This window comes from Ursus arctos, chromosome X, assembly GCF_023065955.2.
Source record: "Ursus arctos isolate Adak ecotype North America chromosome X, UrsArc2.0, whole genome shotgun sequence".
Lineage (NCBI taxonomy): Eukaryota > Metazoa > Chordata > Mammalia > Carnivora > Ursidae > Ursus > Ursus arctos.
The window spans coordinates 97,796,084-97,815,658 of record NC_079873.1 but is presented as its reverse complement, the minus strand read 5'-3'; the positions used below and the strand labels follow the sequence as shown (position 1 = coordinate 97,815,658).

The window sequence follows — 19,575 nt, the reverse complement described above, 5'->3', positions numbered from 1 at the left end:
TAATTCTAGTTGAACATGTTGTATTTTGAGGAGGCCACGAAGGCCCACCTAACCAAAGTCATTCCCTTTGCCATTAAATTCACTCCATAAGGGTTTTCTTCATGTATGAACTTCTGTGTTTAGTGTGGGGTATTGCCTGGGAGAGCAAAACCTGAATTCCTCATTAAAGCACTATATGGGGGCCTTGAGGGCATGGAGCACAGGATGGATGTGTTTGGATAGATGGGATCACCCGAGGGGCCAAGCCAAGGTGGGAGCTACTCTAGGCAGCATGGGGAAATGTGATGCTAGGTATCGAGCAGAATGGTGGCAGAGTGGGGAGAGACGGGGGAGTAACAGTAATACACTTCTCCTCCGCAGCATTGCCTAAAGTGAAGCGCAGACCCCTACATATCAAGACAAACAGTATGGAATTATGATTCTTCCTCTTTCTATTTAGATCAATAGCCAAGACAACTTTGCTTCCTTATCACAGCTCCTCAGTGTCACATCCTTCTTATCTGCCCACTGAAGAATCACCTCAGCTGATAAAAAGAAGAACCCCCTCCCCACAGAACGAAAATGACAGAGATCACACACAAACAGACTGCAAATCACTGAAATCATATTTTGAGTGGTGTATTATGGTAACCTATAAATAACTAATTGCATAAAATTGCTTTAGTAGTTTCTAGATGGCAGCTTTAATTAAAAGCACCAGAGACATTTAGAAGTTTAGAAATGGATGGCATGTAATTTGCCCTTTTACCAACCATAAAATGGTAATTAAGGAATTTGATTCACTTCTTCCTATTAAAAGTTTTATGAGAATAGCAAGTTCCTTCTAAATACAGTTTCTCTTCAGCAGAAGGTAGTACGTCTGCTTTATCAGTCTTCTCCAGCACAGTAAGATGTTTTAATATACAAATTCTGCAGAAGTTAATTAGGAAATTTCTTTCAATGCAAACTGTTTGTTTTTAAGGTTCTAAAACGTGAAACTGTATTAGAGGTAACCCTTTGATCAGGGCCCCATATTGCTCTACCATCCATACAAGGTGGCCCAATAATTTCAAGTTTACCAAATACCAAATCAAAGAAAAGAAGAGGTCATTTCCTGGTGAAACCAGCATGCTTTGCTGTTTCTCGAAGGAATCTGAAACCTACAGTGCATTGACTTCCCAGGGAATCCAGAACATTCACTCCACAACAGAGAAGTCATCAGATGTTTTTAGCTTCATTGATCCTCCCGCAATACTGGGTGAATTAGCAGGTGTACAACACGCAGCAGACCCAGATGTCTTTGGAAATCCATGATTTTAACATCATCATAAGGTAAAACACAGCTGGAAAGGGAGCCAGGAAGCCCATTTTTATTTTATAATTGATCGGTTGATTGCATTTTTTGCCCACTTCAGCCCAAATATTATGGATGGCACCACACAGAGCATTTAGACCCGAGTTTTGAAGGCACTAATGACTTAAGTTATATGCACATGAGAAAGACAGCTGTTAGGGTTTGTTTTTTTAAGTCAAGCAGAGTCTCTGAAGTTATCTAAGCTGGATAGATCTATGCAGCAAACTGATAAAGTAGGGCAGGTTTGAAATGGCTCCTCTTCATTCCCTTGTTCAGTGATTCCCCTGGCTGAGCCCTTGCCCCGGCCCTCAACCTGTCACCCCTATGTAGAAATACACCCTATTTTCTTCCCACCCTCTCAGCAGAACTGGGCAGCCACAGTGGTATACTAAAAGGGGATGGGACAGTGGGAGGACTGTTTCATCAGTGACATTGTTTAGAATTTCTCGTGAATGGTGATAGTAAACAGACCTGGTATTCATCCGTTTTATTATTGTTTTTACTGTTTCTTCTGAAAATTCACTCCCCTTACTGTCAACACCTGGGACAGACCACTCCCACCATCCGCAAACCTTGGCCCAGCCTTGCAGGTATAAGGAAAATACTTGCAGAATAGGATTCAGTGGAAAGCTCAGAATACAAACCATAGAAACCGTGTGCTGCTACTCCTGTGAGGGCATGGTTACTGTGTACGTACAGAGAACAAATGCAAATGGCGTCTGGGTGCCTCAGTTCAGCGTCTGGCTGGCGTCTGGTTTCGACTCAGGTCCTGATCTCAAGGGCCGTGGGGTCGAGCCCGGCGTGGGCTCCCTGCTCAGCAGGGGAGTCTGCTTCAGATTCTTTCTCCTTCTCCCTCGGCTCCTCCCGGCTTGCGCACTCTCTCTCAAATAGATAAAGAAAATTTTAAAAATGGAAGTTTGTCGAAACGTTAGCAGTGATAATTGCCACATAAGGAATATTGAGTGATTTTATTTTCTTCTCAGTTTTCTGAGCATTTATTATTTTTATGATTCAACAAAAGACGAAACAGATTTTAAAATACACACACACACACACACACACACACACACACACACACTGTCCTGTCCTATGGCCAATCTCTGAGGACTCGCGTTTCTTTTCTTCCATAGACGACCCCTCTCCAGCAGGGATGTCCTAGTACCGATGGCTGACAGTGGGTTACTCTGATCTGAGCACGTTACTAGAGGCCTGCTGAAAGGCGTAATACCATAAGGCAGGGAAGAAACCAAAATGGAAGCCTTTGAAGGCATCCTGGCAAGCCAGTAGTAAAAGATATTTTAATTACATTTATTATTTTTTAAGAAAAAGAAGTATAAAAATACAAATTAAAATGGTATCACCATCTAGCTAAGTCCTGTTGATACTGAAACATAAAAATAGAAAAGTAGTATGTGAGTATGGTTTGAAAGTGTGAACTCCAGAAAGGTACAAAAAGCAGATTCCAGACTTCATCACAAACACACACAACCCAGTCCCTCATTTTAACAGTAACCTCATTTTAAAAGCAAAAGTAACAGTTTCTTGTTTACTTTAAAAGTAACCTCATTTTAAAAGTAAAAGTAACAGTGTCTTGTTTCTTTGAGACCTTTATGTATTTTTCCCTTACGTGAAGGGAATCATACCGTATGGATTACTCTTCACCCTGCTTCTTCCATTCAATAAAAGATCTTGAAGACTTCCATAAAAGTATGTACATACCTACCTCTTCATTTTTGAGAGCTGTACAATATAACAACATATGGCTATACCATAACTGGTTGAGCCATTTGCTTTTTGATGGATATGTTGTTGCTTTTTTTCTTAATTTTTTTACCGCTAAAGTGCTGTGCTGAACAACGTGGTTCATATATACCGCAGCACTTCTGTAAATACATACATAGGGTTAATTTTTAGTAGTAGTAGATATTACCAAATTATCCTCCCAAAAGATTGAGCACATTTACACCAGCAGTGTGTAAACGTGCCCATTTTGCCATACACTTAGCTGCTCTGAGTATCCTTAAACCTTTCCATGTCTGCCCATCTGATCAGTGGGAAATGGGGTCTTGTACCCTGTAGCTTTAATTTGAATTTTTTTTAATTATTAATGAAGCTGAGTGTCATTCCTGTCTATTGTGACCATTTGTATTTCTTTTTCAGTAAACTCCTTCCACCAGTTTTTCTACTGAGCTGTTGATCTTTGTGTTTTGTCAGAAAGGCATCCCTTTTTCCCTCCTATGTGTTGCAGATATTTTCCAAGTTGGTAATTTCTCGTTTATTTAACCATATGGAAGTTTTCTAACTCTATGTGGTCAGATTTAGCAGTACATTTCCTTAAGGTCCTAAGGTTCGTGCCTTCCCAGAAAAGCCTTCCTGCAGTAAAGGTATTTTTAAGACAGATGGACAGTCCTCTAAGTAACCCCTGAATCATACCATGTGTCTTTCTCCTTTGGGTCCCGTGAAATTTGGAAAACTCAGGAAGCGTTTAGAGTAGTTTAAAATGAGAGACTGTGGAGTCAGGCAGATGAAACCGAATTCAAATATATTACTAACATCGTCGAGCCACTGTTTTCTCATCGGTAAAATGGAGATGGTGTGCCTGCCTTCCTGACAGGGTTCTGGAGGATGAATTGACACACTATGGGCTCAGCCAGTTCCTGGCACAGATCAAGTACTGAGTAAAGTAGGAAGAGGAGAACAAGGATAAGTAGATAAGTTTTCAAACTCATAACTGTTATTAACTGGATTGTTTTCAGGACTAGTAATAATCATTTTGGTTTCGAAATTGTTTGACTATATTCAAATTCTTTTCTGTCAAACTTCATTGATTGTATATTCACAGCCCTAACTCAATTCTGTTTGCTTGCAAAATACGTTGTCCAACTAAAGGGGGAAAATTGCAACCATGTATTTAGAATACTTGGAAAGAGGTACTGGGAAAAGCTCCACTGAAGGAAAGCTGTGGAAAGTCACAAGCGCATATGTGTGTATGGAGACATGTGCTAGGATGTCACTCCAGTAAGAAAAATGGAAACAGCCTCACAATCCATCAGTGAAGGCTTAGTCACATGATGGACTATTGTATAACAGTAAAAATAAGTTAACTACGTCTACATGTAAAAAACATTAATGGTCACGAAACATAAGGTTGCATAAATAAAAGAAAGTTGCAAAAGAAATACATGGTGTAATGCCATTAGCGTATTATAGTGGTAAAATATATGAAACATAGGTTTTACCATTTTAAATATATAAAACAAAATTTACCATTTTAGCCATTTTCAAGTGAACAGGTTTTTTTTTTCTTAAAGATTTTATTTATTTATTTGAGAGAGAGAGAGAGAGCATGAGCAGGGGGGAAGGACAGAGGCAGAGGGAGAAGCAGGCTCCCCGCTGAGCAGGGAGCTGATGCCAGGCTCGATCCTGGGACCCTGAGATCATGACCTGAGCTGAAGGCAGTCGCTCAACCAACTGAGCCGCGCAGGCGCCCCTTAGTGAACAATGCTGAAGCATTAAGTATATTCACATGGTTGTGCAGCCATCACCATCATCCATCTCCTACATGAGTATCTGAAGTGCATAAACAGTACTAGATACTTGTGGACGTGTACAGATGTAGACCATGTGTGAAAACATGCATGGGAGTGATGCACGCTGCCTGCAGGGCAGGGGTTACTTCTGGGGAGAGAAGGGAAAGGGCAGGAGGGATAAGGACACGGGGCTTTGGCTGTATTCATAATGTTTTCTTTTGATTTTTTTCTGAGACACGTGAAGCGAATGTTAACATCTGTTAAATTTGGGCGGCAGAGAGAAGGCAGCATGTAATGCTATTTTCTGAGTTGAATACCATTTGAAATAGTTCATAATTTTAAAAAAATGTAAGTAAAAAACAGAGTTTAGAAAGCAACTTGCAAATTTATACCTGACAAGTCCATGTTTAAAAGTGGTTTGTTTGTTTGTTTGTTTGTTTGTTTGTTTGTAATAAGGCTTTCACGCATACAGAGATGATATTCAAAATATTTAACAACCTGTCAGGCACAAGTCCCAGTGTATCAGAACACACACCAGCTTTGGCCCTGGAGTAGGGTCTTTAAGGCCTCCTACAGTGGCCAGCATACATCCGTTCTTTTCCATCCTGATTGGATTTGAGGTTGTAGAGCCTTACCAACACCTCTAGTGTGTGTCCATACATGGGGAATAGCTGAATAGCTGACCGTGAACTTCCTCAATATTAAAGAGTCTCAATATAATGAGTCCGCTTTATCATTGCCCAAAGAAAGTCACTGTTTCCTTGGGAGTGAGTCCTGGCCCATTTAAAGTTTCTCCCTGAGGAATCAAAGCCTTAATAACTCAAATGTAAGGTTATCTTCAAGCCCCAAATATCAAAGCCTGGCCAGGAAGCCCCAATGTTATTTGCTCTATTTTTCTTCCAGTTTCATTTACTAGCAATTCCATTTGGTTTTTCAAAAAGCTTGTTAGACTGTGTAATAGGTTTTTGGGAAAAGGAAGGTGGGTGGGTGCCTGATTTTACCAGTATTTACTCAGAAAAGAAAGCTGACTACAGTGGTAGTTCCCCTCAGAGCTCAGGAATCATTCCTCATTCTGGAAGGCATCTCTAAGCCAAGGAAATTGAAGCCATAGTAATAGAGTGACAGGTCTGCTTTGCCCCTCCCCAAGCCAAAACCCATCAGAATGGCTTCTGCCAAGGTTACCTGCTTTGGTTTCTACAATCTTTTCCCTGTGTTCTCTCGAATGAAGTAAAAGAACTGTAGGCAGACTACTACCCCAGCCCTGCTTTAGGACCTTTCTCACAAAGGGCACCTTCCCCCCTTTCTCCAGTGGTAAAACTGGGGGCATTTCTGGGGAGAGTGGTCTGAAGAGGGGTACTTTTAAATGTCCTGATTTTAGCCCTTTAGGCTTGAAATTTTATGAGAAACCACAGATCAACACAGCACCTTCAAGACCTCTGTTGTGGTTTGGTTTGGTTTGGTTTGGTTTGGTTTGTTACCAATGCTGGTATTTTATTTTGCAAGTATACCTGGTCTAGTTTTAACAGCATGACTTTATTCAAATTATCCACTTGAATATTTTTAAAAATTGTCCATTAACAGAAAACCAGAACCACTGCCTTCTGAATTGCCCCCAAATTGATACCTTCCTAGCTCCTGGAAATGGTAGAGATTTTTGAATTAAGGAAAATGAAAAAATGGTATCTCGCTGTATTTTTAAATGCCTCCATTTCCTTGTGTTTTAGTTCCTTTCTTAGACTCACTGTTATTAATTTAGACTGGCTGTTATTAATTTGTTTTTTCCTAGTTGCTCAGATTGTTCCCTTTCTACCATAGAGCTTAGTCATTTATTCCATAAACCTAGAAAGCACTCGTGTGTGGCAGGAGCACGCAGCTAACTGCTGTCACCAAACACTGCAGTGATCTCTTGTGACAACAAAGACCCCCTGGTTATCAAACAGGTATCCACAAATGTCATCATCTTAATTAATACTTTCAACATATTTAACTGGTATCGATAAGACACCAGTGTCAGCGACCCACTATCCTACTTAGAAGACTCCCACTGGTTTTAGCTACTCTGTCAGACCCGCATCATGCTCCCGGTAGATCTTGTTAGAAAAAGAACCGTGTTCACTGAGCTCCACCGTTTTGTTAAGCTTTTCGAGCAGCGAATAATCTGGTCCGCCTGGGAAAAATTGGAAATTATGAGTGGACTAAAAAGACATGGTCCCTGCCCATGAGTGGAATATGATCTGGTTGAGGAGAAAAGAGAGGAATCCTTAAAGAAGGCTATAATCTAGCATGAGGTCGTGGGATATAAACTGTAAGCACTCCAGGGATTCAGAGAATGGAGAGCTGATCGGTATTTGGAGGAAAACGAGAAAAATGAGCAGAAGGGGGAAGATGTGGAAGAAAAGAAAGGAATCTAAAAAAGAGCTGGACACGGGGGAAAAGAGAACTGGAAACTAGATTCTAACCTCTATTCCTGATAGGTTAGTGTAACTCAAAACGGAGTAAGATCAAAGAACAAGGCAAAGAAGAGAAAGTAGGGCAATAGAGAGCAAAAAGCCAGTGCTAAATGGGAAATGAATACCTCAGCCCTTCCTATGAAGATGAGGATGCTCCTGAAATGGATTGGTTAAAATGGCCCGAACTCGTATCTAAAGTGCATTCTTGAGTCCAGCCAAAACAGCCTGTGCTCTTAGTTACAGGCTAGCCTTTAGATTTGCAACCTAACAACACCATCCCTGTTGTGATCCTCCTTCCTACCCACCAGGACTGGTAAAAACATGTCTTCTACTAGGCTCAGAAGATTTCTAGCATCAGAAAAGAACGATGAAATTGTTTGATTTAACTGACAAGGAAAGACCTCCATCAACGTATTTGCAAGTCTCTGAGTCAGCATGTGGACTGTAATTATTGAAGCTAGACTTGAGCTGTGTCTTGAAAAATAAGCAGGATTGGGAGACTAGGAGAAAGAAAGGGCCCTCCACGCCCAGGGAACATAGCGCGGGCAAATAATGTAGTGATGGCCAAGGGGAAGGTATGCTTTAGAGCCATGACATAGACCACTTTGACTGGAGCAGTACCACAGGGCCCTGTACAGACTCACCATGATTGTCAGCGTGGCGGAGAGGCTAACAGAATTCCACACCGGGTTCCTGACCTCTAAGTCAGTCCGGGCTGAAGCACGTACTCACGTAGCGGATCACCCCCAGCGTGATGCCCGAAGGCTAACAGTAATCAAAAACGTAAACATGAACATCACTTGTGTTAACTTTTCAGAAAGATTTCACAGACAGAATAGATGTTATTTTATTTGATCTTTACAGTAATGCCCTGACATGGGCAGCTCAGCTTTTAGTCTCCACCATAGACAAAGGCAGACACCTGAGCACTGAGAGATGGTGGAAAATTCTGAAAGTCGGTCAGTCTCTCAGCCGGATCACCCAGCTTCTACCCCCAGACTCTTCCTCCTCCTCCCATCTCTCCCATGAACATGTCTGGGTGATCGAATTTAGAGAAAAGATGTGGGGATGGCCGTGGAAACCCCGATCTCAGTCAAGACAAGGGTAGGGAAGTCACCAGCCCCCCGTGAACAAGGCACCCCAGTAGTTTTAATGCCTTTCCAGAAAACCTAATGCCTATAGATGTCAAACTTGTACATGAGGATGTGGAAAAGAAAAAAGAGTTGTCTCCTCAGGCAACCACTTGGACTATTTTTTTTCTTTTACTCAGCTGTCATATTTGTGTGTGTGTGTGTGTGTGTGTGTGTGTGTGTGTGTGTGTGTTGTAATCGCATATCGATTGAGCCCAAATCAGCCCTCCTAAATGTCTCTTAGACTCCCATTTAAGAGGTTTAAAGATTATATTCGTGCAGTATTTGTTACCCTGTCTTGCCTTTGCCAATGACTGTCTACCACTTCTGACTTTCTGAACTTCTCTTCCAGCGTCAGCTCAGTAGGCAAGATGTACAGATGTTGGAGGAATTTTAAATGGGCCTTCTGTGTTGTTTTTGAATGGCACTACATGCAAATAATTATCCTGCAGAAATTTTAATTCTTCTTGAGTTAGCCCACTTTTGTGACTAGTAAGCACTGTCAGGCTTAATTCCTCATGTCCTGCTTCTACCGAGTATTCGGGCCAAGGTATTGTACTTGGTTTGCTTTTGTATTAGAACCTGTTGGTCATTCACATACCTTGAGAGAGACTCATTTTCCCTAGAGTGTAACAACTGCAATTAGTTTTTTGCTGGTCCATGGGCAATAAGTGAACCTTCCCTCCTCAGGCTAATTGTTCACATAATGTTCTCGCGAGGCGGTTTGTTTCCGTAGGATGACAGAGGCATTTCTTCAAAATGTGCCTGAGTAGTGTCCCAGATATGGTTGCTTGATGTTTGAAGAATTTTTTAAGGGGGGGAGGAATATAAAATATTCAGCTTGCATTTGGTAAACCTCATTTATCTTAGCCCATACGTACTGAGTCCCCTTAAATCTCAGCCCGCAGGCATCTTTTAAACAAGAACTCTAGCACAAAAATAAAATAAGAGGTGTGCATTTCAACCTGAACTAGAACCATCTATTTACCCCAGTCTCTCTTACACACACACATACACACACCTACATCTTTAAAACAACGAAAAATAATTCATACCATTACTAGTATCCAGTATCACTGTTAAATATTGAGACACTACCACCAGCCCTGGCCCAGGATCTCCCTGAGCCACTTATATAGCATGGGGCCTCATTTATTTGGTTCTCTGGATGAGAATTTTAGCCATCTCATAAAAGCTTGAAGGTTTTTATACCAACCACTCAATGGTGCAATATTTCCCCTAAGCTAACAAAATTGTTTTCTACCACTACCTTGTCTATGGTGAATCTAACAGGGCAACTCTGCTCCTGACAAGTGTTACAGGATGCTTCATGGACGTAAATTGTGTACTATGTCTGTCCAACATGGAAAAGCCTAAAATGTTCAATCAGGGCCCATGTGGAAATGTTTGTCCCTGGTTCTGGGCTTAGAAAAGTCACTTTCAGAAAGAATTATGGCAGTGACTGAGCAATTGGGACACCACTTAACACCACTTCATCCTTTTCAAAGTGCTTCCATCTCATTGGCTTTTGTGAGCTTCACACCATTTTACCCTGTGTGGTAGGCGGGATCTGGGTTCGGAAATCAAGACACTAAGTGGTTACATGCCTTCCTCGAAGTCCGACAGCTGATCTGTAACAGAAGTCAGCCTGAAACCCACGTCCCCTGATGTGACCCTGGAGCCAGCGTTGTCTCTGCTTTTCCTTATGTGAAAACAAAGAAGTGAGGCATATTAAGGCAAAATCTTGAGGTATTTCTGTTTCCTTAGTGGTCCTGAGATGGTAAGATTGGAAGACATCACAAGACCCTAACACAGAGCTGTTAACAGAGCAGAGTGGATTTGGGGTGTCTGAGCCACTCACTGTAGCTAGCTACGTGGGTCAAATGTACATGCAGTTCATTGGATCCACGGCTCTTATGCTACTTGCTTTTGGTTGGTAACCCGCTTCCCACCCCCATACTCTAATCAGCACTAATTGATAGGGGACTGTGCTCCTCTTAAAGGTCTTTAGCGAGAGAAAGTATCATTATTTCCTTTCTAAACTCACTGTGAGAAATTCACGTGCAGCTCTTGACCTCATGGCAGGCTTCACTTGATTTAAGTTGGGTGCATTTCAATGTATAGACCGCCCCCAAGTTATGGTGTTTTGACTTCACCGTGGTGCAGAAGAAATCCGTATCCAGTAGAAACCATACTTTGAATTTTGATATTTTCCCAGGCTATCAAGATGCAGTGCGATACTCTCAGGATGCCGGGCGGCAGTAGCAAGCCGCACCTCCAGGCCACATGATCACGAGCAAAACACAACCATTCTGTTTTTCACTTTCCTTACAGTATTTGATAAATTATAGGAGATATTCAACACTTCATGATAAAACAGGCTTTGCGTTAGATGATTTTGCCCAACTGTAGGCTAACATAAGTGTTCTGAGCACATTTAAGGTAGGCTACGTGAAGCTATGATGTTCAGTAGGTCAGGTGTATTAAATGATTTTAGACTTAATGATATTTTCAACTTACAGTGACTTCATCGGGGAGTAACCCTATCATAAGTTGAGGGAAATCTGTAAACGTGTGACAATTAAGTCCATAATTCAGCAAGTTTTATTGAACATCTGTGCCCGGGTCTACTGGATTTGTTGAGATATAAAAGTAAAGCATAATAAAATCCAGTTTTTGCCCTCAAGGAGTTATTGCCTGGACAGAACATGATTGGAGAATTCAAATTTATAAAAACCCCAAAAACAAAAACCAGCTTCTGTAGGTTAGAAAACAGAGAGACCAGAATGAACTGGAGTTTGCAGGCAAGGCTTTCCGAAAAAGAAACATCTTATAGAAGCCTTAAGAGGTGAATAGGATTTGAGTTGGTAAGTGTAATAGTCAGGCCAAGCTAACTATATGGAAAAAGAAGAAGAAAAAAAAACCCACATGCACTCTCAATGGCTTAATAAAACAGTACTTTGTTTCTTGCTCACATCATAGTCCAATGAGGTGGGAGAAACCTCTTCCTCAAGTGGTAATTCAGGTAACCAGGCTCCTTCTATCTAGTAACTAGCTACTCAGTCCCTGTGTATCTGGCTAGCCTGCGTGGGAAGAGGGTGATCCATGGAGAAGCTCAACAGAGGTTTTGTTCGGGGCCAAGCCTAGAAGTAGCATGCATCGCTTCTGCCCACACCTAACTACAGAGGAATTTGGGAAATGTAACCTAGCTCTATTCTCAGAAATAAAAATAGATAGGGTGACCTGAATACATAGCATTGTCTCTGCCATACTAAAGGGGGAGGGCTTTCTGAAGGAAGGATGGGGAAGAGAAAGGTGGCAGAGCAAAATCAGAGTTGAGTTCAGCTGGGACTTTTTGATTTTGGTTTGATTTGACTAAATTTGATGAATTTGTCACAAATTTTGAGCTTCGATCTTGGTGGGGACAAAAGAGGCTGCATTCTTAGGAAGTATTGTATCATCAGCCATCCAGATTATTTCATTTTCCAGTGATGAGAATCACAGCTACATTTGATTGTCTTTAGTTTTACAGTGCTAATACCAAGACATAATTTTTAGTAGACTTTAGTTTTTAGAGCAATTTTAGCTTCACAGAAAAATTGAGCAGACTCTTTATATGTTAAAACTACTCTGTATGTTACTCTAATGGTAGATACATGTCAGTATACATTTGTCCGAACCCATACAATGTCCGACACCAAGCGTGAACTCTAATGTAGACTGGGGACTTTGGGGTGATAATAATGTGTCAATGTAGGTTCATCAGTTGTAACAAATGGACCACTCTGGTGGGGGATATTGATAGCGGGGGAGGTTATGCATCTCTGGGGGCAAGGGATATATGGGACATCTCTGTAGCAAGACATAACTTTTAACAGCAACGCTATACTGGTTATTAGATTCACTCCAAGTTCATGGATCTTCTCTGCCCACAGCAGCCTCTTCACTGACAATACACTCCTGATTATCCTCTAGCAAGCATCATAAATCGGCAACTCAAGGAATAAATCCAGTTCAAAAATATAATTTGTTTGGCCCATATTTATTTATTTAAGAAAAAAAAGGTCGAATGCTTTTAGGTGGCATGTGCTTTCTTTTGTTAACCTCAGTTTTCCCTAGAACCTATATAATCTAACAGCTGGCACTAACAAATTTATGTCATGTGCCTGGCCCCTGACAACATAGGAGTCTGTCACCCTTGTTTCTGGGGCCTCCTTTTTATGTGATAGCTCATACAGTAATAGTTGAATTACCAAAATCTCCATCACATGGAAATGCTGAGTACTTTTTCAAAACTCACCAGCTTTGTGGGTGTGAAGCCACAGAGTATCTTTGAAGGATAATTCTGAAGAAGTCCAAGAGATCTACAGGAATATAAGAACTCTTAACAGTCTTTTGAGCGGGGTCATTAGTCACTCCGACAATTTAACAAAGCAATGGACCATCTCCCCATACACAAAATACTTTGCAGATAATTTCATGGAGCTTCTGAACCCTCTGAGGCCAGTCTATACACCATTCCTGTGGTAAAGTGATAGCCCCATTTAGGCTGCATGGAAGAGGAATTAAGAGAATGGGCATTGAACTCGTACACACAAGCTAAATCTAGAATTTTCTAGGTAGGTAACCTGGAGTTAGTCACTCAACCTCTGAACTTCTATTTCCCCATGTGAAAAATGACAATAATACCTACTCCACAAAGCTGCTATGAGGATTAAATGAGAAAATGGATGTAGAGAATCCAGCACCATGCCTGGAATATCATAGTAGTCCCAGCAAATGAAGATGGTTATTATTGAGTGATATTAGTCAGTCTTCATGGGTTTTCAGTGGCGCTTGCCTGGATTTCACACTAGGCTCCTCAGGAATTAGACACGGCCATTCAGATTTTGCTTACGTGTCACTTACTCTGAGAAATCACTTGTGACCTTCATTTCCCCAGCCCATTCCCCAAGCTTGCTCCCACAGCATCCTGACTTGCTCTAAACTAGAGCTTATCTCCAGGCACTGTAATTGCCTAGCCATTGGTTCCTCTCCCCCACCAGTTTCTGAGCTCTGTTTCATACTGCTCTGCTGTACTCCGAGTGCCTAGTACCGTACCTGACATCTAACAGATACAAAATAAATCTAATAATAAATCGGGAGAAAGAGGTGCCCCAGCAAGCTTTCAGAAAAATAGTAGTTGGTGGAGATAGGAGAGCCCTTCATTCACTCTGGCTTGCCCTGAAGGTTAAACCTTTGAGAGGATCAGAAGGAGCTGAAGAGAAGACAAATGCTAAAAACTGGCCTTTCTTTCGATCGGAATTCGTGGTTAACTAGCCCAAACATCTGTTGTTTCTTATGATATCTCTGAAGCCCTTTAAAAAGTACCTTCTGAGCTGTGAAAGAAAGGACTTTCCAGTCAGTAGAATATTCATTTGAATGCTTATCATTTTTAATTTGTATTTAAATTCTTTGGAAATTGACCTTTACTGTTTAGAATATACTGTAACTTTTCTATTAAACAATATCGGATTAAGTCACACCATTCACTAGTCATATAATATTATAGTGACTTTTTTAGAGTCTCTTACTGAAGAAATCCTGTTCTCATTGTTAAGGACACAGTGAAATCATTTCAGCTGGTCATTAAGCTCTGCCTCCTTCCAACCCTAGTGACACACAGATATTTGTAAATTCTCCAAGTTCTAGAAGCTCCATTTAGGGGCTGCCTAGCAAGCGAACTTAACAGGCTTACTGTGCAAAAGTAACTTGACCCTTTCTGATCCCAGTGGGTAATTAAGTGGACAGTAATCAGATCAGTTGGAGAATGGACTTTTTTGCCACTTGGAGAATTTCCACATAGACCAACATATGATACCAATTTTCAGAGAAATGGATTGCACATAAACAAAGCAAAATATTTTAATCTCTCTCTGATTTAAAGGGCACTTTATGATCAACAGCTAATGTCAATTCAGCACTCTCAGTATTGGAGCTTGAGCTGATGCCATATTGCGCTTAGGACATTTCCTGAAAGTTTATTTTAACCATTTATCTCTGTATCATAAAATTAAAGCACGTTGTGGCAGGGGGGAAAAAACAGTATTTCAGTTTTCTGGTTGCTAGGGCTCTAGATGAGAGAATTTTATGACTACTTTCCAAAGCCTATATTCTGAAAGAAGGTTCATTTTTAATGTAGAAATAATAAAAATGTAGGTGGCCTCAACAGCTGTAATTTTTATAAATTAAATACAAAGATACCTTCTGCCAACATTTGAAATTGGCATTCTGCACGGCCAAATACTCCAATCTTCACTGTTACCTAATTTGATATTTGAGCCACTATTTCCGGGCTGTTAACCTCCACATCTGGACTCGCAATGACCTCACATCAGGAAATCCCTGCCTGCTCCAGTATCGATCAGCAGTGTCCTCTTCCCCAACAGGTGCTACATTTATTAGTAACTGTCCAGGCCGCCCCAGCTTTAGGCAATTGTCTTCTTCAGAATTACAGTATTTATTCATTGGAGGATAATAAGACAAGGGAAGAAGTCAAATAATTTCGCCTGAAATTTGCAGCTGTTTCATACAGAGCTATGCTTCACAGAGAAAAGAGCCTGCAGTTCAGATATTATATAATGTCCCCTACTTTGCATAAGACGTGGTGAATAATTTTTTTTACAAGATGCACTTTATTTATGAGCAGGTCCTTCCAAAGAAAGAGCTTGTTAGGGCTTAATGCTGATGAATGGAGACAGCACCATTCACACTTCCAGGTTATGGTCTGTCAGTGCTTTCATTATATGCACTAATTTACAAGGATTTATTTATTTTCTCACAAATGTGAAAATGTGCTCCAAGCTAAACATGCTGTCTGGGCGTCTGAGCCCAGTGTTTTCCTTCCTGGAGGTGAGGTGGTGTGGAGACTCAAGTTGTCTGTGTTGTTCTTCCTACCTCCCCCCCACCACCACCTAACCTGTGGCAACATCAGAGACCTATATATTATTCTTGCTTGCTCTAAAAATGAATACTGGTTAAAATTTTAAACCCTGGAAGTGGTCTTCTCAATGCAATTTAACTCCTTTCTTAGCCAAAGACTGTGCCTTCCATTGTGTTTTAAGTGGTAATGAAAATGCTGTCAGTAAGCACAACAACGGATGTGGCCACTGGAACAAATTATGCCCACAGCATTAGGTACCAAATTTGGGGAATCTGGGTACAACAATATCAAAACGCAAAAGTCAGTTGCATCTGCAGATCTCACTAGCCCCAGATGGCTTTATGTGCTCTGAAATCACTCACATCCCCGTCCCTGAAAAATAAAGCTTAAAATACATGGGGCATGTGCCACCTTCTCCCACTCAGCCTAACAAACGGTAATAGATCATGCTGACTGCATCATCGACATCCCTGGGCTACGACAATGCTCATTATGGGAGGGGAGACTGCCCCTTCCAAGTAATGGCAAAAAACATTCTCCTTTTCCTGCCTGGGATTTTCAATTTGGTTTTTAACCTCAGTGAAAACTAAATACCCCCTCAAACCTCACCAGTGAAGAGCTTGTAAAACTAGTTGTTTGGGGAATCTGCTTCTGTGTGTATATTGGTTGAGTGGGTGGTTTTTTTGGTTGAGGAAGGAAAATGAAAAGAAATGAAAATATGTACATATAAAACATACCTAGATGCACTAATAAAACATCTATCACACAGCCCCTCAAAGACCTTTCTACTAGTTCTTTTTCAACTCCAAACATAAGTATAACCCCATCAAATTTAATTAAAGAGTCTCAGGAAAAACGGAGTCTTTTTCAGTTTGGACCACGATCAAAGAAATTGCTACACAAATATATGAAAGGAGAATATCCTCCAACCCGTCAGCCAAATAAGCCCTGAAGGCCAACAGTGAGGATTTAACATGCCTCATCTGTGGAATTCGGCAGACGTGAACAGAGGGAGAGCAGTTCACAGTGTTTAGAAGTAAACAAAAATTAAAAGTGGAAAAACCATGTAAAGTCCAGGATATCCTCCCTGCATCGGTACAGACTTCACCCTCTGATGGGGATGAGAAACGCAGTGGTCAAAGGAACAGAATTGTCCTCCCTGGTGTCCACGCAAAGATGGAAGGATCCCCCCCCCCCAAAAAAATGCGCTCGTTTCTGGAGGAATACATTTATTTCTCTATACCTTTTGTGAACCTGTTCCAATTTGCAAGGGGTTGGAAGCTCTAAATTTACCGCCTCCTCCTTAGAGCAACGCTTGCAGGGTACTCTTCCTCATTTCTGTGCGTCTGGATTCTTTGTCCTTTGGCCTCCACAGAACTTGGCACAGGGCCATTCAGTAGGTATTTGGTAAATACTCAGGATTTCAAACACTTTAAGCTGAGCTACTCTTGGCCTTTCTCTCTCCAGACCTGAGACTTGATCTTTCAGTCCATCCTCTTATGACAAGCCAATTTTAAATTTCATACTCATTGATATTTAATACAGAGGTCATAGAAGGTAATCATAGGCCTGCCACAAAGCAGACCAAATACTGGGCATTCGCGAAATTGATTTTGCCAAAACAAAAAAACGAAAAACAGAGGTACGCCTTGGTTCGTCCTCAGTCCAGATGTCCTGGAGATGTAAGAAATGCTCATGTGCCACCACCCTTTGACCTGCTCCATCTTAAGTCTTTTGAAAAACCTCCTTACAAGTCCTTCTGTATCTGCAAATGAAAAGGGGACTTATCAACATGAGCTTCCCCTTGTTTGGACATGCTGGTTTCCTTGGAGAACCCTCCAAAACATAGATGAAGTTAGAGGTATTCAGGGAAAGTTAAAATGAATCGAACTTTTACAGCTACTAAGGATTAATACTTCATGAGGAACATCAGGATTAAAGCCAAGTCTTAATATTAACCTCCTGCCAATGGATTAGTTCATCTAAAAGCAGTCTGTTTAGTTGGGTTTAGAAACTGTCTTTAAGTGAGTTCATTCTTCACCAGGAAAATTATTGTGTTTGTGAATGTGTGTGTGCACACGATAAAAGAACGTGCTTGTTATCACAGATGTTCCTAACTTTAATACACATTCTGTGTTTCACAAGATCTGCATAAAGGAGAGGTAGGAAAAGACTAAATTGTAGACTAGTTTTAAAGTAATGCCGTGTGGTTATTTTCAAGAGCACTATCAAAAGCACCAAGGGAAGCAGGAGTTGAACCATATGTTCTTTATATGTGTCTGACACTTTTAAATGTATTATTTCATATGATATTTATAACAACCTAGGCAAAGAGTAACCAACTCATCCCAGCTTGTCCAGAACTGTCCCAGTTTTAAAACTGAACCCTGCCTCAGTCTCAAACTAAGACAGTTGGTCACCTTAGCATAGGTAAGGTGGTAAACAGTGTTCTGAGACCAGGTTCCAGCCTGAGTGGGGGTTCCCCCCACACCACCAGCAAGCAGTTCTCCCATACCAGCTGCGTGTCCTACAGTTTCACTCAATTCTGACACGATCGACCCAGAGAAAGGGTCAGATCCTACAGGTTAAGGGCTCAGACCCACAAAACTGCCCCCCACGCACCTGTGCTTTTGGCCGACCAGCTATAGAGTAGAGGTTCCAACAACCCCTCCTTGGGTTCAGTTAAGTAATGAGCTAGAGGGACTCACAGAACTCAGAAACGTTTTACTTACTAGATCGCTTGTTTATCAGAAAAGACTGTAAGTCAGGAACAGCCAGATGGAAGACCCGCATAGGGCAAGGTGTGTGAGAGAGGGTATGGAGTCTCCCTGCCTTCTCCAGGCACACTGCTCTCCCCAAATCTCCATGTGTTCTTGCCAGCCGGGAAGCTCTCCAAAGCCTGTCCTTTGGGGTTTTTAGTAGAGGCTTTATTACATAGGTATGGTTGATTAAATCATTAGCCATTGGTGATTGAACTCAGTCTCAGCGCCTGTCCCCTTCACAGACGTCTGAGGGCGGGACTCAAAGTTCCAACCCTCTATTCATGGATGGTTCTCCTGGCAACCAACCCATCTTTAGATGCAGTCCAAAAACCACCTCATTAGCATCACAAAAGACACCTTTATCTCTCTTGCCACTTTGGAAATTTCCAGAGTTTTAGCAGTTCTGTGCTAAAAACAGGGACGAAGGCCAAATATACATTTCTTATTATAAATCACAATATCACAAGCAGATAATCTTTTTCATATTTTACCAAAGAGGAGGCTACAATTTAGAGGGACGAATGACTCAAAATCACATAGGAGTTGTAAATGATGTGTTTGGTATTAGAACCCAAGCCTTCTAACTGCTATTATGTATTTTCCAAAACACCAGGCTGCAATTAACACAATGTGTAAAAACTACTGTGAGAATTTTATTGGCTTTCATTTTTTTCTAGAAGTTTAACCATTCCCTTTGTGACACCATAATTTTGCTCCCCAAACTCCTCTGAATAGGTAATACAGAGGAAAAGAAAAAAACTCAGTCCAGTTTATCAGAATTATTACAGTCTCTGTGAGCTGAGTGTGAATTGATGAAAATAACTTTAATGCTTTCCAAGTCAGTTATTTCTAATGCAACTATGAAAATAAGCGGTAGCCTGTGCATCTGCAGCCTAAAAGGAATGTAACATACCCTGCCTCCTCTGTCTGTTCCCATTTAGCTTAAAGAGGATTTTTTTTTTCTGTTTGTAGGGGTAAGCAAGTATTGGGGGGGTGGCAATGTAAAGCTAGACAACCCAAAATTATTAGACCTGGCTTTATTTCCTCACGTTACATTTTATCATTTCTTCTCAATACACAAAGAAGTGGATGTGTGTCCGAACAAACCTCTCCCATTACTGTCCTGTCTGTGCTGAGCAAAATTGAATCCATATGTCTTTAAAATGCTTTTCCATTTCTATGGCTTCTTTCAGAATACGGATCTTGGTGCAAATGTGGCCCACTAGACTACTAATGCTCATTTGCTCTTTCCCAACAGGCATCACAGTTGATAGGCATGGATTCATTTACTTTGTGGATGGGACCATGATTCGGAGAATTGATGAGAAAGCTGTGATCACAACTGTAATCGGCTCAAACGGTCTGACTTCCACACAGCCACTGAGCTGTGACTCGGGAATGGACATCACTCAGGTAGGCGCCGCTGGTTTTCAAGCGCTATCACCATT

The 19,575-nt window shown here is 41.2% G+C and overlaps 1 protein-coding gene across 2 annotated transcripts in view; it reads left to right on the top strand.

Moving 5' to 3' along the window:
- TENM1 (teneurin transmembrane protein 1) overlaps nt 1–19,575 on the top strand; it is a 759,525-nt gene that overhangs the window by 668,169 nt on the left and 71,781 nt on the right. For both annotated transcript variants that reach the window (XM_044391612.3, XM_057314228.1), the window contains one exon: nt 19,386–19,540. In XM_044391612.3, coding sequence (XP_044247547.1) covers nt 19,386–19,540 — 155 coding nt within the window. The remainder of the gene's footprint in view (nt 1–19,385; nt 19,541–19,575) is intronic.